The sequence below is a fragment of the Diadema antillarum genome, unplaced genomic scaffold (assembly GCF_040938485.1).
Source record: "Diadema antillarum isolate AM-2024a unplaced genomic scaffold, OU_Dant_1.0 seq00001472_RagTag, whole genome shotgun sequence".
NCBI classification, from domain to species: domain Eukaryota; kingdom Metazoa; phylum Echinodermata; class Echinoidea; order Diadematoida; family Diadematidae; genus Diadema; species Diadema antillarum.
This window is the reverse complement of record NW_027272211.1, coordinates 431,768-452,621: the sequence shown is the minus strand read 5'-3', so window position 1 is coordinate 452,621 and position 20,854 is coordinate 431,768. Positions and strand designations below refer to the sequence as shown.

General features: G+C 36.9%; 1 protein-coding gene across 1 annotated transcript; it reads left to right on the top strand.

Annotated features, from left to right (window-relative positions):
• The first annotated feature begins 2,663 nt into the window (after positions 1 to 2,663).
• On the top strand, positions 2,664 to 16,042 carry LOC139709819 (uncharacterized). The gene is made up of 7 exons (XM_071621781.1): positions 2,664 to 2,719; positions 4,265 to 4,372; positions 4,414 to 4,639; positions 9,209 to 9,404; positions 11,528 to 11,696; positions 13,221 to 13,306; positions 15,313 to 16,042. Exons 1-7 carry the CDS (start codon positions 2,664 to 2,666, stop codon positions 15,330 to 15,332), a joined length of 861 nt encoding a protein of 286 aa, XP_071477882.1. The 3' UTR covers positions 15,333 to 16,042.
• The last annotated feature ends 4,812 nt before the right edge of the window (positions 16,043 to 20,854 follow it).

The window sequence follows — 20,854 nt, the reverse complement described above, 5'->3', positions numbered from 1 at the left end:
CCATAAAGTAATTTTGACGGTCTGTATGCTTGTGCGTGTGTGCGAGAGCAATAATGGGACTACAATACATTACGGAATGTGATACATTCAACAACGCAGTCATTGAGGAACATTGTAAGTTTTCCTTACATGGATTATGGAATGACGGTGTGAAACGATCGACAAATTATATACTGTCAGCAACATAAGGTGAATGGCATAACAATAAAATGCGAGCGAGCGAAGCGAGCGAGCTTGAAAATTTTGATATTCTACAGTTCCAAAACTGGTGTTTTAATTGTAGCTATATATTTCGCTTTGGAAATAAATGGGGGCGCATCGGGCGCAACTACTGGCAATCATTGGCAGCAACATTAGGAGAATGGCATAACGATTCAATGCGAGCGAGCGAAGCGAGCAAGCTTGAAAATTTTGACATTCTACAGTCCCAAAACTGGGGTTTGTAGCTATATCTTTCACTTTGGAAATTAATGGGCGGCGCATCGGGCGCAACTGCTGGCAATCACTGGCCGCAACATTACGAGAATGGCATAATGATTCAATGCGAGCGAGCAAAGCGAGCGAGCTTGAGAATTTTGACATTTACAGTCCAAAAACTCCCGTTTGTAGCTATATCTTTCGCTTGGGAAATTAAGGGGGGGGGCCATCGGGCGCAACTGCTGGCAATTACTGGCAGCAACGTTAGGAGAGTGGCATAACGATTCAATGCGAGCGAGCGAAGCGAGCGAGCTTGAAAATTTTGACATTTTACAGTCCCAAAACTCCCGTTTGTAGCTATATTTATCTTTCGCTTTGGCAGTTAAGGGGTGGGAGCATCGGGCGCAACTACTGGCAATTACTGTCAGCAACATTAGGAGAATGGCATAACGATTCAATGCGAGCGAGCGAAGCGAGCGAGCTTGAAAATTTTGACATTCTAGAGTCCAACAACTGCCGTCGTAGCTATGTTTTTCGCTTTAGAAATTACGGGGGAGGCGCACCGGGCTCAACTGCTGGATGCGAGCGAGCGAAGCGAGCGAGCTTGAAAATTTTGACATTTTACAGTCCAAAAGCTGCCGTTTGTAGCCATATTTTTCCCCTTTTATTCATATATATACATATTTATTTTGTTTTCTTTGTTTATTCATTTATTCTTCTTCTTCTTCTTCTTATTATTATTATTATTATTATTTTTTTTTTTTGGGGGGGGGGGGGGGCTTTTTGGGGGGGCAAAAATGCGTTTTGCCCCCCCCCCCCCCCCCACTTCCGGCGCCTATGATACCTAACACCCTAGCACGATCCCAAATGAGACTGGAGCAATTGTCGCGGGAGCAAATGTCACATCACCGAAAAACACTGTAGTGTGGCAAGCGGATATAGACTGGGACGACACTGATTGATTATTAATTGATTGATTGATTGAATGATTGATTGATTGATTGAATGATTGATTGATTGATTGATTGGTTGGTTGGTTGATTGATTGATTGATTGGTTGGTTGATTGATTAATTGATTGATTGATTGATTGGTTCATTGATTGATTGATTGATTAATTAATCCCTTTATCAATTCATCTGTTCAGTCATTTATCCACTCATTCAACCATCCATTCATTAATTTGTTCGTTTGTTGTTTATTCTTTCAGTCATTCATATATCCAGTAATTCAGTCCATCCACAGTTGCATTCAAAGATATGAAGATTGATTGATTAAATGATTAATTGATTGATTGTTTAATCCCTTTATTCATTCATGTGTTCAATCGTTTATCCACTCATTCATCAATTCATCCATTCATTCATTTGTTCATTTTTTGTTTGTTTGTTCTGTCAATCATTCATTTATCCATGCATTCAATCAATCCACAGTTGCATTCAAAGATATTAAAAAAAATAGGTTGAAAAGATAAGAATGAGGATATGGCAGGTCATGTCTTAAAGAAGCTTCCACATGAGGTTGAAAAGAATGGAAAGAAAACCAAAAGCATACCAAATACTTCGTTGAGCAAGGGTTAAACGAGAGACACATCATCTTGGAAAAAGATCCTTCTTAAACACGAAAATAGTGATTTGAAACAAAGGCTATTCATGTTAGAATACATGTATTGTGTAAGAAGACCTTGAATTGAGAGCTGTCATGAATACCTACAACATCGGGGAAATATTGAATAATGGTGAGTGTCCTTTTTTGGTTTATGTATACGTGTGTTTACGCCTCCGTCCATAGTTGAATTTGTTGATCCAAATGCAGTATGTATGAGAGGACGAAGCCGTGCTTATCAGCTTTTTGGGGGTACACGCTCAAGGTTGAAAGTCTTTAGTCAAGGACAAATGCAAACATTTCACCGTTAAGGGTCAAAGGTCACCTTAAAATATTAACATATCACTACTTTTTGCTGAACTTGTACTATTTTTAATTTTCTCCACACTATAAGGAGAGCGGTTTCTAGTTTCTTTTTGATTTGCTTTTTGTCTTGTCTTGTTTTGTTTTTTTTTTTTTTTTTTGTTCGATAGGAGGTAGAACGATCACCGTATAGCAGAAACAAGCAAATTATTAAGAACTTTGGCGTTAACGAGTTTGTACGGAGTGTGCGCAGAATAGAGTCCCTCAAAACAGATGGTAGAGATTCGAGGGCGCCAACGATTTTCGCTTTTCGATCGGTCGTCTGTTCACGGTGGAGAAATGTTAGCCAAGCCGAGATTCAGTTTGCCGAATCGATACCCGGTTGTGTTACGGAGGTGTGTTGCTATATTTATTCTACTTCCTGCCAATCCCCAACAGATCAATCGCTAACAAACACAGCTGGATCGTTCCGTGATAAAATACGAATACTCAACTTTGAAGTTTAACGCTAAATAATATTGCTTCACTATAGAATCTCCACAATGGGCTTATCGTAGACGCCCACCGTTTGCGTCATCCTGTGCTACCCAACATACTGCGCAGTGAAATGTTTGTGTTTGGTCATAAATCAATTGTATAATTGAGTATACAAGAGCCTTACAGGTACCCACGGTAAAGAGGCGGGGGGGGGGGGGGGGGGGTTAGGGGAGAGATGAGGGGGTATATCGCTTTATGAGACAAGTTTGTTGAGTTTTCTTTGTGATCCGCGATCATTTAATTTCGAGTGAATTTGAATGATTACCGAGATCAATGTTTAAAAATGTAACTGGTCCATTTAAATTAATTTCTTCAGCATGTGATTTCATGAGTATATCATATAAACGTAAAAAAAAATGGCGATCAATAATATCAAAAATGCTCGTGCAACGCATTCAAATCCGTATCGGCACCGCCACCGCTGTGAAGAACGTTTAGGAATTCAAATTCATGACAATTCAAACATTTACAACATATGGGCAATGTTTTTCATCCATTCATTTTTTATTTATTTTTTTTTGCTTACAATGTTCTTTGTAGTTGCTCATCTGTTTGAACATACAAACATAAGGGCATTACTCCTGTAAAACTTGAGTGCCAGCTTGAGTGCTTCAAAGAAGATGTGAGTTAGGGAAAGAAACAACCAATGTAAAAATTTGGATGAGTATATTCAACGTTTGATAAATACATTCTATTGTTAAAACGACCTTTTAATATACAAAATCTGAACAATAGTTATGATAAAATTGTTTCTAGACTAAACCGTCTACAGTTATGGTGTATTGAGGAATAAAAAATGATATCTCTTTTTAGGCTTTATTGCGAAATTTTATGTGGCATAGAATGTTTTGTGATACAATTGACCTACACAGATTGCATCAAATGTGAAATCTTGAACATTTTTAAAAATCACTGCACCTCGAAATGGAACTTTTGTGTTTAGCTAAAAGCTCATTTTAGATCCACTTTCATACACACACATCAAAATTTAATTTTTGAAATGGTCGTGGAATGGATGTGATCGAAAAAAAAAAAACCAAAGCAAAGTGGTCCTTTTATAAGCCTCACTTTTGTTTTTGGATATCTTGGCCATTTCAAAACAGATTCTCATCAAATAAGCTTTCATATCCTCTTAGATGCTCTTAAATATTGCTTATAAGAGATTTTTAATCATATCACCAACATTTAAAACTTGAATCCCTCATCTGAACCAAAACTATACCATCCTTTTAAATGTCGCGCTGACGCAAAATGCCGCCCAAATAAAAACGTTGAAAACACTACTTACATTGCGTCTTAGGAAAAATCACACTGAAGTAATATATATCTTCATAAAATATGAAATGGAAGAGCCGCGAAGGGAAATTTCAGTTCTGATTCGTGGTTTGTGAATCACCATATAGCTCCTACGACTGCTATGACCACGCCCAGTTACCCGTCGTCACCCGAGACTCGGCCCGTGAGTGGAGCAGCGCCAATATGACGTATCACGCCACGCCCTATCCCAAAACGCCCGTTTACTCAGTAAGATCACCACTTTATTGCACTATAGAAAACTCTACGAGACTAAATCGAGCCTCCATTACTCATCATTCCCCCTGCTCCAAAACGTCGCCATACTAGCCTGCGACAGAGACTCCGCGAACAACGACCGAGAGCCGCAGACGAGTCGGAGGCGAACGAAAATGGCGTTCAAGCATTTTTTGTTCGCTGTTCTTGGGACCTGTGTTTTTATTTTACACAAGTCATCCGCAGAAAGTGTGCTCGCCAAATGCTCTGTAAGTTCCCAAGTTTTATCTTACATCTGAAATTAGTCTTCATAATTGCTAAAATAAAGTAACGTACACACAGTATTGTGATGGCATCTACCACGACATTATTCCACTCCAAGTCAACTTGGCTTTGGTATAAGCATGAAAATCAGAAAAAAGTCCACCTACAATTATATAGTTTTTGTAGAGGTTAGATTAAATCCGTCATAAAAAAAAAAAAAAACACGAGTATTGGAGTTTCAATAACATGTTATCTCAAAGTGGTGATATTGGTCATAAAAACACTCCAAACGGGATGCCGAGATTCGCTCTAAACATCTTCATAAAGGATCACTAGGATTATACTTTTCTGCATGTAATGAACTGTAGGGCTGAGGTGCACAGTTGTCAGTGGTTGTTTCGGATCGCAATTCAACCATACAAAGAAGCCTTGAATTCTTTTCATTAGTTTGAAATATCTGTATACAATGAACAGCGAGGAAACCAAGGAAAACCCAAATTAATAATGTACTGTGGACTCCCAATATAACGAACTCCTCGGAAGAGGCAGTTTTCTTTCGTTACGTCGAAATTGTGTTATAACCGAATAAATAAACGATACAAAGTAGAGTGGATATTGTTGTGGCCTGAATTCTTATTACATTTTAATCGGAATTTCGTTGTAACCGTGTTCGTTATATAATGGGAGTGCACGGTACATGCATTATTGCACATAGCATTGTTTTCATTGTTGAAAAAATCTTAAACTATACGTTATTCTACATGCTAGCTGTATATCAGATTATCATGTAAAAGATGAAGCTTATAGAAAAAATGCCATTGAAAATATAACCTTTTTGTTTTCTTCAAATGGTAGCTTGGGAATAAATTGTTTTTTGAATGGTCTACTGCAATGGAAAAGATTATTTTGTCAATTGTTTGTCCGTAATTTACTGAAGAGAATAAGTATCGATATATCTGTACGCGAGAGTGTACTATCTTTTATTGTGTACATTTCCTGTCGTTCGTCGAGTGCGTACAAGACACTCGCATGATCAAAATTACCGGACAGTGACAGAGTTGACTAAGCTTAGATAATTATTGCACCTTTGAAAAAGCACAGTAGGGCTACATTATATATATACATGTGTTTAGAGCTAGTTCAATTTATTGATAATCGTTAATGCAGACAGACAAGCAACATTACCTATAAATGTTGGACAATCAGCAAGTGTCCATTCGTTTTCAGCATACGAATGTGTCACTATATTCGTCTTGTAAAAATGGGTGACTGTTATATTACTTTAGTCCGACGAAGTAGATAGTGCTACTTGCCTCTGGTATAAACGCATTTATTTTAGATGTATCAACTAGTAAAGTAATTACAGGAGAGCACAGACCTCCTCCAAGCAGCTCACTTTAATCTATCTATCAATTCGGATTTTCACCATATATAAGAATCCTATATCAGTTATCCAGGAATTCTGTAAAGGGTAGGGGGGGGGGGGGGAGGGGTGATAATATTTCTGGTTCTACTTCCGGGTAACATCTCATTTTTTTCTTTTTATTTCTTTTGTTTTAACAACAAATAAAGAGAGGGGGGGGGGGGAGGTGCGCAGCCCGGTGCGCCCCCCTGTGAATCCGCCAGTAGTTATACATCTGCATTATTAGATTCTTTGACCATCAAAACGTAGCCTCACTGCCGACCTGTCAAGCTGTAGGGTCGCTGCGGCCTCCGCCGTACTTTCTATCCACGAATCCTGTTTCCAGCCAATTACAGGAAACGACAAATATATAGTGATCAACAAGCGCCATCTATCGGTCGTGATGGCCCCTGTTATCATTCTAATGCTACAGTCCTCCAGATGAGTGAGGAAAACGCAAATATGAATTTGGATTGAGTGAAAGTAGCAGTATTTAGCAGATTGTATCAACGGAAGTTTGAGGAAATCGATTCAAAAGTTATGAATCTTTCAATTTTCAGTGCAGTAATTGCTGGATAATGAGACTACTACAGGTCATGAGTTTATTGTGGACAATAATATAAAGAAAATAATTATATTCTCTATGGAAAATTCAACAAAATTTCTTTTTTTTTAATTGAAAGCACACATTCAATCAGCAAAGTACTGACATATGTTAAGGGGAATATTATCCTCTCTGCCTTCTGAAAAGGTAAGCCAAGTGCTCTTTCATGATGCTATAAAAAATCGAAAATATGTCGAATTTTTTCAAGTTTTCTATAATTATTGTTGTCCATTAAAAATGACATCTTGAACAGTAGTAGTCTCCTTGTCAAGTGATGACGGCACCAAAGCATTGAAATTCATAACTTTTGAATGAAATGTTCAATTTTCTTTAGCCTGTCACTAATGAGATCAACTAATATTGCTGCTTTCACTTAATCCACATTTATATTTGGGTTTTGGTTTCCTTTAAGTGAGAAGAAGAAGAAAGAGAAGAAGAAGGATAAGATGAAGATGATGAAGAAGAAGAAGGCATTAAAACAACAACATGATTATGGTCATACATTAAAAAAAAAATCGACCATACAAATGATATTTGAGGAATTACAAAAAGCACGCACATAAGAGTTTGTTCAAAGTGATCCCTAGATAAAATAACTCAGTTTTGACACAGTCAATGAAATTCAATCCATTCAAAAGTTCTGGATTTCTGAAGTTTCTGCGCAGTCACTGCTGCAGCTGGATGAGAAGACTGCTACAGCTTATGATGTCACATGCGTAGAACAATATGTATATAAAGATAATTTCACAAAATTTCATTAAAAAGCAAAACAAAAACGCACACACATTCCCTCACCTTGTCATTGACGTATGTTAAAGGTAATATTATCCCCCTGCCTTCTGAAAGAGGCAAGTCAAGTTCTCGTGTATGATGAGGTAAAAGTGAAAATAGTAAATGTTAAATTGTCTTTATATTTTGTTTATATAGTTCTACACATGCAACATCAAAAGCTCTAGTAGACTTCTCATCCACTGAAGCTTCAAAAATTCATAACTTTTGCACAAATTGTTCAATTTTCCTCAAACTTTCACTGATGTGTGCTATGCAGGTATGTTAATACCTGCATTCTGTCAATTCACATGCACATGAAGGTGAACCTGTCCTTTAGGTACAGTGTATCTGGTTGTTTCTGTTCTCAAACATAGTAATTACGTTGTTCATGAGGCTGCTTACTTATCAAAAATGCCTCATAAAAAGGTATACGGATATTGAGAGAATGAGAGAATATAATTTGTGACCCTACATCACAAAATAAACAAAAAGTCGCCACACATGATTTTTTAGTTATGACCATATTCTGAAAGAGCAGACTTTAAGCTTTAAAATGATGTATAACTCAAATCAAATGGACTCTCCTAACCTATCTAAATATTGGAAAGAAAGCACAAACTCAGGAAAAGTGTGAACTGAGAAAAGAGGCTCTGAAGTACAATGTCTATTCAAGCGCTTAATCTTTACCAAACCGTGCTGGCTGTGCAATGAATGGGACAAAAAACAGGAAGTAAACCACCAGAGTAACAACAATGAAGGGATTATTAGATTAAACTCAAATTAAGCACGCCTAATAAACACATTCTGTCCATAATTAATGCCAACTTTCAAAACAGTAGCACTATCCTTTCAAAGGTTATTAGAGTTGAAAGTGGAGAGTGTGTACATGGTTTTTCAGAAAAAAATCTTAATGAAAAAGGGACTCTAAACAAGACACACCTAATCACACTATTCTACCAAAAATGCTCGATAAACTGCTAAAAAACACACTTTCCGCCTGTTTTATGATACCAAATTTTAGCATAATGTAAAAGAAGACCTCTTTCAGAAAATATGAAAAAGTCAAGATCGGCTAGGTTGACCCATTTTACTTATTTTCAGTTCTCACGTTAAATCAGTGTGTGGGACTTTATGTTCGTTTTGTGGTGCACGGTCACATTTGGTGAGAAACAAAGGCTTGAAATAAAGGAAATTTGCATCATCTCATCACTCATTCAGGCCTACATATTGTTAACAAATTTTTGAAATTCAGTAAATTCCTCTCGACGCAGCCTCCCGGTTTGAACAATGGAAACACCTGTTTCGTGCGTGTGCACAACATCTTTTTTTTTTTTCCCCTTACTAACGTCGTCTAAGGGCCCCGTCACACTACAGCGAATGCCCAACGTATGCCAAGCGAAAGCCCAACGAATTCAAAAATGTGAAGACAGTTTGCATGTCTGACGTTCTTTGAATTCATTAGCTATTCGTAGGGATTCGCAGAGATACGCTGAAGGTTTTGGACATGTTTTAAAAAAAAAATCGGCTCCAGTGTATATCTCTACGAATCCCGACGAATAGGTAATGAATACAAAGAACGCCAAGCATGTTACGAACTATTCTAGTATTACCGATGGGTGTAAACATATCTTCAAATTTTCAAATTTATCGGAAATTCGTTGGGCATTCGTTGGGCATTCGCTGTAGTGTGACGGGGCCTTAACGTCGTCTTAGCGTCCCAGATCTAAAGCTCGCTATTTCCAGGGTTTAGTTAACACGACCATTGTATTCCCCATCACCATACGTACCCTTTCACAGTTCTGTGACTGCGACCCGCCTCAGGTAGACAATGATAAGTCCTACCTGACAAAGTTACTTGACGAAGTGGATGGCACCATGTGTTTCTGTACATGCGGACGAGATCTCGGGGAGGACTGTAAAGAAGATGATGACTGTGTGCGGAACTTGTTCTGCGGTTCGGCTGCCACAAGGAGCGCGTCCAGTACATGCCAGAGTGAGTTGTGCGGCCGCAAGAGGGCGACATTTCGAACTGTCATGAAATCCAAAAACCTTAGAAAATAAAACAAAAAAAATAATTAATAAACAACAACAACAAGAACAAAAATCAAATTTTGTGCTTACATTTTTCCCATTACGAGAACTTTCAGAAGAAAATGATAAGGAGGATGATAATCCCGGCGTACGATTTAGCAGATAGGATTAGTGTAATCAAAATCAGGACGTTGAGAATAACTACTATAGATAGGTGTTACAAAAAAACATTTCCCACTTTTGATCCTTAATAGTTTGATAACCATAATCAGATTACACTTTCATTGATGTGAGTAATAGCTGAACAGTGTACAATTTAGTTGGAAGTGATTTGAATATGAAAGCGTGAATCAGTTTCATTAAATCCATGATTAATTTTAACGTAAACATGGTTAAGGTCCAGATTTTGTTCAAATTTGAACCTTCTGTACAAAATTGAACTTTACACTGGAACCAATGATGTGTATGTGAGTGAGTGCTCACGATAACCCTGAACAATAGACATGAATATCACAAATACCGTCTTTTCAGAGCTCTGCTGACTACGCTTCTGGTCTCTTGCTCCAAGGGACATGAATGCTTTATTAATAATTCATGATGGATTGCCCTGGGCACCGCTAGTCTGATCTCATGGTAAAAGCGAAGATCCTACACAAGATCTTTGGTAAAAGGTAAATGCATGCACATGAAAGAAAGTAAGCATATGTTTTCATGTGCTTGCATACACTACATATTGTAGGATGAATAAAGACTAGCTGTGATTGTGGAGTAATGATGAATATGTAATAGGTTCCTAGAGCATTCAAAGCCTGAATGGCTATTGTTCAGGACCATTGTCTTGGTGTTAAAAGGATTGTATAGTTGTGATTGTGTCCTCATTTCAGGTTTCTAACATTTTTTGGTGAGATAATGAGAAACCCCTTATGGAATCTGGAAGAGCATGTGATTCCAAGAGCTATTCAACGTTTATTTCATGAAAATTGGTTTTGAAATGGCTGAGATATCCAAAACAAAGCGATCCTAATAAAAGATGGAACCCATCTTTTATTACGATTGCTTTGTTTTACTTTGTTTTTGGATGTCTCAGCCATTCCAAAACTGATTTTCATCATATAGACTTTGAATACCTCTTAGAATGGTATGCTCTGTCCTATTTCATAAGTGGTTTCTCGGTATCTCGCAAAACGTTAAAAGCTCAATCCTCATCTCCACCAATACTAGTATATATCATCCCTTTAACCACACAATCCAATACACACCAATTGACCCCTGTGCAAAGTTAAAGTTTTGTACAGAGGGTTGAAAATAGAGCAATATCTGAACCCTCACTTAAAAACTAATCTTGAATTCAATGAAACTAATCGATGCTTTCATTTTTGAATTACCTCCAACAAAATTGTACACTATTCAGCTATTGCTAATATCAATGTCAGTGTTATCTGATTACATAGTTTTGGAAGTATTTAGGATCAAAAGTGGGAAATGTGTGGGTTTTTTTGTAACACCTAGTACGTTTGTGAATGCAGCTTTACGCTTGTCCACGTCAGACCCAGGTGTGTCCCTGTTGGCACTCATTGAGGAGAAGGGGGGGGGGGGGGACAAAGTGGATACCGCCGAGCCTATTTTCCATTTCTACTTGAAAACGCACCTTGTAGTCATTGATTATTGTGTCACCAAACTTGGCAGATGTTCTCACTGTATAGAATGATGAAATAATAAGATGATAATTATACTTTTACGAATGAGCACGATGCCCTTGGATGAAAGACTCAATACGAAGCCCTCCCACAGTGCATCTGCAACAGGGCTGGCAGGGTGACATTTGCGTATTGGCGGTATAGTGCACTCCCGTCATAACGGACATGACTACAGCACAATTCTCGTTACAAGGGAGCAAAGATTCATGATCCAAAAATATCGTCCACATATCTTTACAGGCTTTAATGAAATTTCGATATACTAGTAACGTAGAAAAACTGCCGGTTACGACTTCGTTAGGCTATAACGGGAGTGGCCGTACCTTGAATTTAACGTGGTGTTCTCTATACGTGAACCCTGTCTCTTCTTTTATCTATCTCCTAACAGGTATGTGTAACCATCCCGCCCACCAGAATAGGTGCAAGTGGTACGAGACGTGCTCTATGCTTCCAAACAGAGATATCAAGTGCACGCTAAACTTCACCCACTGTTCGACAAGCGTGTATTTCCCGATTTGTGCTCGGAAAGAGGACAAACTAAAAACCTTTCAAAATAGGTAAGGCTGAAGAATATTGAACCCTGTGTACTCAGATGCATTATCAAAGGACGAGTCCACCTTTATAAACATGTGGATTGTGTGAATGCAGCAATATTAGTAGAAGATTATCAGTGAGAGTTTGAGGAAAATCGGACAATCTGTTCAACAGTTATTAAATTTTGTAGTTTCTGCTCAGTCATTGCTGGATGAGAAGACTGCTAGAGCTTGTGGTGTCACATGTGTACAACAATATAAAGGAAACAAAGAAAATCTATCATATTTTCACTTTTCTTGCATAATAATAGAACGCTTGACTTGCCTCTTTTAGAAGTCAGGGGTATCAATATTACCCTTAACATACATCACTGACAAGTCGAGGAAAAGTGCACCTTCACCAAAAAGTAAAATTTTGTGAAATTCTCTCATACTAGTATTTTCCTTATATCGATGTACGCATGTGAAATCATATGCTCTAGAAGTCTTCTCATCCAGCAGTGAGAGAGATCGGAGAGAGATTGGCGTTGAGGCCTTGTGCATCCGGGGAGATCCCTGGGGGTCCGTGTAGGTCCGTGGATGTCCGGGAGCCGGAGACCAACACGGCAGTTTTTGGAGGTCAAAAACATCCGGCGTCATCCGTGGACTGCCGTGTTGGTAGAGCAATCCAGGATTGTCCGTGTGGCTGTCGTGTAGTTACCGTGAAGGTCCGTGGTTGCCTAGAACGATCGTGCAGGTGCCGTGAGTGTCCTTGGTCATCCGAGACGTCTTTTTCACATCAAGGAGCGTAAGGGATTATCAAGGCAGATACACGGACCTCCACGGCAGCTACACGGCAACTACACGGATCATCAATTTCAAACACCGTATACGGTAGGCCTTTTAGAAGGATATACACTGATTTACGAGGTCCCTAACTTCGTGACGAGAACGAGAAGAAGATTGGTGAAACTCCAAAATCAGCTCTCTTTTCCTCTGCCGGCATGGACCATGTAGCTGCCAAGTAGGTCTGGGCCCTGTTTTATGAAGAGTTAAAATAGATTATAATGTTGATTTCAACTGTAAGTCTATGGCAGACTGTGTGGTACGGAAATTTGAAATCGATTTTATCTTTTGATAAAACGGGGCCCTGGTATGATCACTGGAGGCCCTGTGTAAGCGCCGTGTATATGTAGTGCTGATCCAGCCTCATCCGTGTAGCTGCCGTATTGATATCGTGGGTGTACAGTCATCAGCGCTCGTCGACGCTCCATCTGGGGCAAAACTAGCCCGGAACTCCCCGGATCATCGCCGGCAAGATCTTGGGATCGTTTCATATGTGACTGGGGCTTAACCAAGAGACCATTGATTGACTAAATTCTTGTCATATGGCTTAACCAAGAGACCATTGATTGACTAAATTCTTGTCATATGCGTATGTGATATCAACTCAAGGATCATTGAGTGGCGACATGCCATGTCCATCTTTAAAAAGAAGGTAAAGAAACATTCCATTATCTACTACCCTCAACACATTTCAAGGAAATCTCATTTGTTGTTCTCTTACAGGTGTCTAATGGCTAAGGAGAACTTTTCCCTCAGTGAGAGCGGACAGTCTTCTTACACGTATAACTCTATTGGCCAGTGCGGACAAGGTAAAGAATCCAAAATTACTTCTGCCCCTGATTGATTCGTCATCCAGTGATTACGATCATTTTTTGTCAGTTTTAAAAGTTTTCTTGATTAAGCGCCCTTAAGATAATGTAAAGTTTGTCGCATATGTGCTATCCAGAAATATCTCGAATACAAACAATGAGAGCTAAGGCCACTTTGTTTCAAAGGAAATTTGCTCTCCACCTAGAATGATTTTAAAGCACGCAAGGAATTTAACACATTTGATACCCAGGACTCGTCCTAAACGGGTTTAAAGAGAGGGGCTTCAAATCTCAAAGTAATACAAATGTATGAATTCATAGTGTTCGATCATCGAACTCTATTTAAGAAGTTTATTTCGGTTTCAGAATGAGGTCAGTATTCTTTATCAGTCATATTTTCAAAACCGATTTGCTGAGCTGGTGTTTTAGTCTTAATGTCTAAAATTTTGTCATAATGACGTCATGACAAATCAGGATGTCGACAGTATAGAAAATTGAAACTTTTTTTGTGCGTTTTTATGGAGGAAACGGAGAAAAAACCCGGAATGATTCCTACTTGCAAAAAAAAAAAAACACAAAAAACACAAAAAACAACCACAACCCCACAAAAAAAACAAAAAACACAAAAAACACAAAAACAAAAACAAACACTATTTCAGAATGAGCGTTGAAGATGAAAATATATCCAAGGTGCGCCTGCCCCGTTACGTGCTTTGCAGTGGCTTGTACCAGTTGGCACATGATTTGGCATGGGTTTTCAGTTGTTTTTCTCCGTAGACATTCGGTACCGTCTTATATTATCTATCCTGTCAAAAAGAAGAATGGTTGTGCTCATCCCATATCTTCAAAAATACAACAAAGTGCACGTACAAATCCACGTTTTAGTTGTTTGTATTTGATGTGCAGAAGTCAAATGTCAAACGCTATAGAGATTGAAATGTCAGACTTTATATACAAGCAACATAATGTAAACATGTCTAAAGTGCACTGTTTTGAGTGATATCTGTGTTTAGAGTTCCTCCTGTGATTTTACTTTTGACATTCTTAAAGTCTGACATACTTAGAATAATTATACTTGTGGCAGGAATTTACCTTTGCCATTTTGAGCCCTGACCTTGTTGCTTTGATAGGATTACACAGTGCATTTTACGAATTTGTAAGGCAACGTTTTCAAATAGCCAGGTTATAGGGTAATTATTTCAGTAAATAAACACTCAGAGAGAGAGAGAGAGAGAGAGAGAGAGAGAGAAGGAAAGATCAGAGGGAGAGAGGGAAAGAAAGGAGTGCGGGTTATAGTTAATACAAAGGATATGAGATCAAGAAACCAAAGATTTTTCATGACTTCCAAACTGGGAAAAATATGTTCATTGTACTTGACATAATTTGCTTATTATTGGCGATTGCAGAAAAAAATAACCAACGTTGCGCACTTTCGATGCACAATGCTGCTTTACGTGATGTCGTGTTTCCAAAACCAAGTGCAATTAAAAGAAATGGATTAAGTTGTTTAATATAATAAATGTACCAGTAAATATTTACTTACATTTTGGAAATTACACTCCACTGCGTTGTGCACTCTAAAAAATCCGGGTCAGAACTGACCCGGAACTGGGTCCGTTGGGGTCACACACCGTTCCGGGTCAAAAATGACTTGGAATTTGGTCATGAAGACCCGGAATGGGGTCACCCGGACCCAATTCATGACTCTGGATGGGGTCATATCTTACCCCATTCCTTGTCATTTTTGACCCGGAACGGTGTATGACCCCAAAGGACCCAGTTCCGGGTCAGTTCTGACCCTATTTTTTTTTTTTTTTTTTTTAGAGTGTGTGAATATCAGGGAAGCAGGGACTTAACTCTTTCTGTCGATGTGAAATGTTATGTCGGCGAATTATCGCTTCACCATTGGAATTGGAGTTGAATATAATCAGGAAAAATGCAATGCTTGAATTATTGTTCTGTTGCTCTTCCTCCTTACTCTCGCTCTCTGTCATATCTTTGTGAAGGTCTGGACATCATTTCTTAGAACTTCATCGTATGCCGGCTCCACCTCTGAGATCTAAATGCGAAAACTGGCGAATCCTCCAATTTCGACCACGTCATCTTCCTGCTCTCGGACAATTGAAGAGTTTTATCGCAAAACGAGCTAACTCCATTTTTGATAAGTTGAGATACTTGTGATTAAATCTGCCAAAAAGCAAGGAAAATAATAACAAAAAATGGGATATTTTTAATCATAAATTCTAGAATATTCCTTGTCATGTAAGAAATGAGGTATCACCAGAAAGTTTTTATTTTGCTCTATCGGATGATGGACTTACTTTAAAATGTTTAAAAATGGCGCTTAGCTCGTTTTGCAATGAAACTCTTCAATTCGTGAGTGTCTGCATCGTGCAATAATTATCTAAAGAATTGTATCAATTGTTATCTCCCGTGCGTCGTCTACGTAAGTCACCCTCTTTTTGCCGGGTTTTTAGTGAATGATTTAAATGTAAACTCAAAAATTTGAAATGGTTAATCAACATTTCAGATGTTGTCACTCATCCAACATTTGTTAAATGTTAAGTTTAACACCCAAAATGTTGAATTTTTTAACAGTCAAGTTCTTGGATTTACCCTTTCAAAATTGGTGTATCCAACAGTTTGAGTGTTCATACGAAATTTAACATGTTACAAATTTTACAAAAAGTTTGGAGGAGTAACAACACTTAAAATGTTGCTTTACCCTTTTATTCAATTAACATTTCAAATATGGCAACTACTCCGACCTTTTGTTGAATATTAAATCTAACACCCAAAACGTTAAACTTAACATTCATTATGTTGAATTACTCTTCTTTCGGAAATGGTAACTTAGTGTTAGATGGTTTTAGTGTTAAATTCAATATTTTACAAAATGGTGGAAGAGTGAAAACAATTAAGACGTTGATCTACCATTTATGTTTTTAGAATGTAGGTTAATCAGTCTGCCCTTTGAGAGATTTAACTATGCTTATGGTGTAACATTAGAGTAAAACTATATTTGTTTTAGTCGTACCTAAGCTGACATTATTATGTATAATTTGATTACCAAAAGAATATTATACTAACTATACGCAAGTATACATCACACAGTCAAGTCTATAAACAGGTTGAGATTATTTTTGGATTATTTGACAGTAATATAACACAATGTGACATAGTCGCATCTTTGTGTTTATTTTCCTTAAAAGACACACAAAAAAGATCACCACGTTTAAACATGACAAACATAGAAATTGACAACAATAGCACAAAATATATACAAAACTGTTAGATTACATCACGAAAAAGCCATATTTTCCATGCCGCGGATTCCAAATGGAGATATACCCATTCATGAGACAGTTGTAAGGCGAAGAGAGCAGGGCCTCGTTTAGTTTTATAAACACTGGTTAGCTACAGGACATGAAAAACGTTTACAAAGGCATAATTTTCTATTTTTCCTCATTCAAACATACATATTAAGATTTCAATGTTCTATCTGCGTGGCCTTAGGTGTTCATGTTAGATAAAAAAAAATCAAGTGATAAAAGAAAATAAATATTCATAATCATAGAATCTCTCCTTTGTTCAAATTCATATCATTATTTTTTATGTTTGTTTGTTATTAAATGGTAAAGGCAGAAATGTTTGATCTACCAACAATTTTGTTCATATCTTCATAGTATTGTGAATGATATATATTGAGAATAATACAGGGTGAGTAAAAAAGTTTATACCTAGAAAATTGCAATTGATTGAAAAAAGACCCCTATGAACGAACAGGGTAGCATACATTTAGTATCATTCGGTATCATTTCTATGTCGTATGTGGAATAGGACACTCTTTTCAAACATTGTTTTTTAAATGAATGACAATAATTTCTGGGTGTGAATTTCTTTTTTGACTAACCTAATATACATATAGTTATGATGTATTATGATTTGTGTGAATTCATAAACCACGGAGAATATATACATGAAGAGTTTGTTTGCAAAAACCGATACGTCCATATTTGTCAAATGGAGATATTTGCGATTAAAGGTCAAGAAAAATAAAGAGAATAATAAGAACATTTTTGCTTCTTTTGCCCATAACTTCAAAAATGTACCTTTATGTGTAGTGACCAATATATCATTTAAAAGGTATTATTTTGTACTTTATGACAGATACCGTACTTCAAAATCTTCAAAAATGGACTTATCGGTTTTTGCAAACAAACTCTTCACATGTATATGTTCTTTATGTATCTTTTTCGTATCTTTGTTTTATTGAATTTCAAGTGTATTTAAAGAGAGTTTGTTCAAGTGTTTTTGTTTTATTTTTATTATCCAATGGTATATCCTCGTTGAAAACACGTCCATAATTATTATCATTGATATCTTTTGTGAAACGAACAGTAAAAGTAACCCACCACAACATCTTCAGATTACTAACAGGAGGAAAAAAAAAAACCAACAAGACATATATGTCACGACGTCGAAAAATTCGCAAGATATGTTTGTCACAAGGAGGCAATTTTTGTTAATTTTACATATCAAAACTTACAACAAAATTGAAGACAACACTTTATTAAAATTTACACTTTACGATAAAAAAAACCAAACAAACTTAAGGGTGATCATCTGGCCAAATGTGTGGTCGTCAAAATTGCCGTATAGTGCAATCATGTAAAAATTAAATGCTCACAACTTTGTTATTTCACATCTGATTTGTATGTATCAATAACAAGTGGAAAGACGCATGGAGATTCAATTCTCTGCTTGTAATAAATCTCTTTCAACGCAGACATTAGAAACCAACAAATCTAAAAATGAATGTCGATAAGGTAACATCAATTTCTCTGCTCCATTCCTTACCTGTTTTACATTTGACTTTATTTCCTAACCTGTTAAAAGTGAGGAATACATGCACGTACATAATCTTATGTGCTTATGTTTTCATTATTGTTATTGTTATCATTGTCATTACTATTATCATTATTGTTATTATTACTATTATGAATTCAGTGAACGATGTATTATGTGAAATGTATATTTTCCAATTGTTATTTTGTGTTCTCACATAGAAGAGATTGTTTGTGTTATTCTAGTTTTGTTTGCTATTATGATATTGTTTGAGCATCATCCTTTATTTACTCACGCGTTTGGGTTTATTACTTCTTTGAGATCTAGAACTTTGGAGATGGTTTGTATGAGGGTGAAAATTGGTTTAAATGGACGACGTCTTGCAGGCTCTGCATCACACTAAGATGAATGGCTAATGAAATACCACGGCGTCAGTTTTCTAAAAAAGCGACTGATGACAGAATTATTACAAAATATATTTCTTCATATTTCATTAATTGTGTGTGGTCCTATTTAAGATTATTCCAGAGTGATTCTCGCCTAGCTATATGTTTTGTGTCCATAAGAATTGTTTGTCCAACAGATGTATACTTATGATGATCAACTTGATATGATTATATTACATCCACTTCTCGTGAATTATGTTATGTTGTATATTTTATTTTATGTGTTCTTGAAAGCTATATTTTTATTCATAATTTGTGTTTATTGTGTGTGATGCAATCTCATTGTTCTTATTTGTAATGATATTGAAAGTAGTAACATAGAATAAAAATAAGTGTAATCAGACAACATACATTGTATTATCTGTTTTATTACAAATATGCAATGGACTTATTCAGTGTGAGGGGATTGTGTTTTCATGGTGTAATGCAGGTTTAATGATATAAAAAATTAATGAGTATCGTATGAAGTACTATTATATGAGTATCTTGGACATAACGTAATCTTATTGCGAATATTACACTGTGATGAACGACAAATCATAATATTTGTCAATTAAAGATATCGATCAATCGACATTGTATCTCAAAAACTGGTATTATCAGATAAGAAACAAAGAATGAGAATATGCGAAATAAAATATGATAAAAAACTTTGTCATAATAGACATTGTTTCTCTTGTGAAAATCATGTATTCTGATTCAAATAGTACTGAGATCATGAATACAATCTTATCGACTTCTTATACACAAGTCACGCTTCTCAGCGTGTGCATTGTTCGCCGATAAAAATAAATATACTCTCTTGTAAATAAGTGCGTGTGCGTCGTTTTTACGCGTGATGGGAGCAAGGACATGCATGCATCCCAACATAATGCAACGTCCATATCCACTGTGCTATTAAAGTTACTGTTAACCATTTGGGAGCAGTGATTTAAAGAATGTTCGAGATACCACATTTGATGCATATGTGTGGGTCAGTTGTATCATAAAACATCCTACCATAATATATAGACTTCCCAATAAAGCCTGAAATATAAGGAAATATCACTACTTTTCCCACTAAACCATAATTAAAGACGGCTTAGTCTAGAAACAGTTTCATGTTATCCATTGTTTACATTTTCTATATTTAGCAATATTTACCATTGATTACACTGATTCAAATTGTTAAATTGGTTGTTTCTATCGCTAACTTAGAACTATTTTGAAGCACTAAAGCTGGGTTTTTATTCCATCTGCAAATGGTAAATAATGCCTTTAACTAAACAGGATAAAATGCTCTCTTATATTGTCATAATGTCAAATACGCCATTCCCATCAACCCATAGCCTGTAATTTTCATTTTGTGTAACATAATGAAATGTCCCAACAAATAACATTGTCTGATTCCCTAATTTGTGCAAAATAAGTTAATTCATAAAAACAATTCCCATAAACACAAAGTTGTCCAGGGAAACTCAACCCATATTTTGCCATTCAAGTATACATAAATTAGTGATTTATGAGGATGGGAGGTGACCAAAAATAAAAACAAACAAACAAGCAAACAAACAAACAAACAAACAAACAAACAATGCATGCTCAGGGTTTATACATGTTGATGTTCTTTCATTTCCATCTGAGAAGGTGGTTGGATAGCCCATATTCAGCTTCAATAGCTGGTCTTCCATGGGGTCCAGTTTGATGTAATGACCACTTCACCAGGTTAAACACCCTGTATACTCTTTGCGATAAATAGATGAAGCGGGATGAGATGTGACTCTCACACACGGGACCTCCACTTTATGTCCTGTCTGAGGGATAGAGTGTTTTGTCTGTTACAAGAGGGGATGATAATCCTGATTACACACAACATTGCTGAGTGGGACCCAGGAATCGAACCGGGCTCCTTTGGATCGTGAGGCAGACGTGCTGCCGACTGAGTAAATTTACCGCCCATACACACGCACACACACACACACACAAACATACACACATACATAAACACACATATTTTATTAATACATACAGAGAGTAAGAGAGAGAGAGAGAGAGAGAGAGAGAGAGAGAGAGAGAGAGAGGAAGGTTGAGAGAGGGACAGACACACTGCAAAAAATCTGGTGTTAAATATGAAACACCGAGCTGGTGTTAAATTTCCGGTGCTCATTTTTGGTGTTAAATTAACACCTCCTGTTGTCACTTCAATGCATGAAACTGTTTTTTTTTTAATAGTTACTTAGTTACTGTTTTTCTTGTTGATTTTGAACTTTAACGA